Raw genomic sequence first — 2,622 nt, forward strand, 5'->3', positions numbered from 1 at the left:
TCGCTTAGTGATTCAAAACCGGGTTCTGGCTCGTAAGAAACCAAAGAGAGGGCCTGAGGTGCTGCCACGCATGGCATTAACTGTTTACACAGCAACAACAACACAAACAACATTACTCCCACAGCTCTGAGCCGTTTCAGGAATAGCTGATGAGACATTAACCTAATATTCTGTGCTGAGATCCCCTATGGACAAGCAAACCTGAGTTAAAGCATCAAGACTGACCTGGATGGCACAGGAAAATAGATGAAAGTTTTTGAGCATGTTTAAAAAGCATATTTCATCCCACCCCTGTGGCTGCCATGGCGACCTGCTCCAACCACACAAATCAGCAGGTGAAGGTACCTCCACGTACCTTGACCTCGGGGAATTTAGTCCGTACAACGTCGGCAGTGGTCGGATGGAGAGCAGCAAGTTCCTCATAAAAGTTGGGGAAACACACCAGAGACCCAAGAAGAATCTGGGCCTCGACTCTTGGAGCCTTGGAGGGGAAAAAAAAAAAAAAAAGGGAATTAAATAAATTCCTCAATCATTGTCTATTCACAGCTTGCCATTTTTTGAAAACTTTTAAGTCAGTGTATTCCTCTTTAGGACTCTGTGCATCCTTGTGCCTCACATTGAGCGATGAACATGCAGTGACTCTGGAAGCTGCGATGATAAAGTCCAGGATCAACATGGTGGCTCCGGGAAGTCCGATGCTGAAGAACCTGGGACTGCAGTGCTTGATGATGGTGTTCACAATATCCTGAAGAAGACAGTTTGTCAAAAACACTTCTTCTCAGTATGAAGCAGAATTATAATTTAGGGACAAACTGCTTTGGAAACATTTTGACTAATCCCTCTATTTTCTTATATTTTGTGTCTAAGTAGCCAGACTTGATGGTAATTCTTCCAGTAGTCATGTATCAACACCTCCCCAGGCTTTCTAAAGATTGCTCTGAAGCAGTTTAGAGAACCAGATACTCTGCTACTGTACAGCCATTAAAAAAAGGTCTGATGGCTTTAGCCAAAAAATCTGGAAATGGTCTGTCCCTGGAAGTTGAGTAGGATAATAAGCTAAAGTGGTTGAACATTAATCTTTATCCATGACAAATCCTACAGAAAAGCTCTGAACTGAGCCTAAGAGAAAAGTGCATAAGGTTGTTTGCTCCAACCTTGTCAACTGTTAAAAGATAAGACCAAGACATATTCTAGTGGCAGAATATCCCCACCGTAAGCAGACAGTGGCAGAAATATTTGATTTATTAATGGTATGTTGAACATTTTATCTGCCATTAAAGTGTCATCAAATATTCAATGAAGTCTCCCGAGCTGAGTTGAATTTTCCCCATTGTTACTCATATTGTTTACAATTGAATCCCCTTGTAACACAGACCTGGTCCTGGTGCAGCAGCCCTTGGTGCATGATGTTGTAGAAGTGCATGAGAAAGTCGGTGTTTGGGGAAACGTCTTGACGTCTTTTCATTATTCTACAGATTAGTTTGTAGGCATGAAGCTTTCCCTGCTTGTAACGCTCAGTCAGCATGGTGGCCTAAAGGAAATATGCAGAGACACACAAAAAAAACTGTTTATTTTTCTTCCCTGTAATATGAAGCAAATATATTTCCATATATTTCTTGATCACACTTACCTTAAAGAGCCAGGGGGTGAGGATTCTTAGAGGAGGAATCAGAACAGGAGGTGGTGGGGACGACTGGTTGTCCAGAGAAATCCCCAAATTATCCCTGATCTGAAAACAGAAATGCCACTAAACTCCAATCCCTGATGAAAATTTTAAAATTATTTCCACAGCAGACAGATTTATCTGTACTAACCTTGGCCAAGTTCTGCCACAGCTCACACAAGTAGTCAAAAACCTGAGCATGGATTTCTGGGTCCTTGATGGTGTTAACATCTCCCAGGATACCCAGCATCCTCCTCCACATAACCGTGGCAACATCTGCGTGCCATCCAGTTAGAGAGCCGCCTGCCATCACACTGCAGTCCTCGCTGGGGAACTCGCTTGTTTCTGGAATCAATACGTCAATCAGAGACTCTTGTTTGGTTGGAGGAGAATAAAGCGAGAACACTTATAGGATTTTTGTAATGTTTGCATTCTTAAAACTATTTACCCCCCTCTCCCTTCCCTTCCACCGTCAATTTTACCTAGATCATCTGGGGTCTGGAGTACAGAGCTGTGGAGTTTCTGGTCCAGCTGCAAGTGTGCGTGTGAGTGACTGTGTGTGTGATCAGCGTGCTCAGCTGTCAGCGTGGCTGGGGAGGGGGTCTGGGAACGGGAGCCCCCGAGGGAATGCATGGGCGAGGCACTCTCGGAGCCTAACCAAGAGTCAGAAAGACATGTAGAATTGAACGGAGAACCAAACATCTCCTGATAATAATTGTTCCTGGTGCTTTATTACTGGACAACTTCATCGAAACGTACCGGTAACGGTAACCGTGTGGCTCAGGCTGCTGGTCTCTGAGTCAATGTGGACTGTCGTCAAACTGGCCACTTCCTGCTCGTCACAGGCTAAGCCGCCTCCTAGACTGTCCTGGTCCAGTGAGCTGCCTCGGCCGCCTCCTGTGGACCCCGCTCCTCCTCCACATGCATCTGAACTGAATGCAAAATCTCAAAAAAAAAAA

The 2,622-nt window shown here is 44.7% G+C and overlaps 1 protein-coding gene across 1 annotated transcript; it reads right to left on the reverse strand.

Moving 5' to 3' along the window:
* Nucleotides 1-313: 313 nt before the first annotated feature.
* LOC106944109 (ral GTPase-activating protein subunit alpha-1-like) lies at nucleotides 314-2,616 on the reverse strand. The gene is made up of 7 exons (XM_015027354.1): nucleotides 2,423-2,616; nucleotides 2,146-2,316; nucleotides 1,815-2,008; nucleotides 1,631-1,729; nucleotides 1,376-1,531; nucleotides 617-745; nucleotides 314-481 (listed from the first exon to the last, which is right to left on the reverse strand). Exons 2-7 carry the CDS (start codon nucleotides 2,294-2,296, stop codon nucleotides 329-331), a joined length of 882 nt encoding a protein of 293 aa, XP_014882840.1. The 5' UTR covers nucleotides 2,297-2,316; nucleotides 2,423-2,616; the 3' UTR covers nucleotides 314-328.
* Between the last annotated feature and the right edge of the window lie 6 nt (nucleotides 2,617-2,622).

Source organism: Poecilia latipinna, unplaced genomic scaffold (genome assembly GCF_001443285.1).
Source record: "Poecilia latipinna isolate Pla-1442-1.1 unplaced genomic scaffold, P_latipinna-1.0 Scaffold6927, whole genome shotgun sequence".
In the NCBI taxonomy this organism is placed as follows: domain Eukaryota; kingdom Metazoa; phylum Chordata; class Actinopteri; order Cyprinodontiformes; family Poeciliidae; genus Poecilia; species Poecilia latipinna.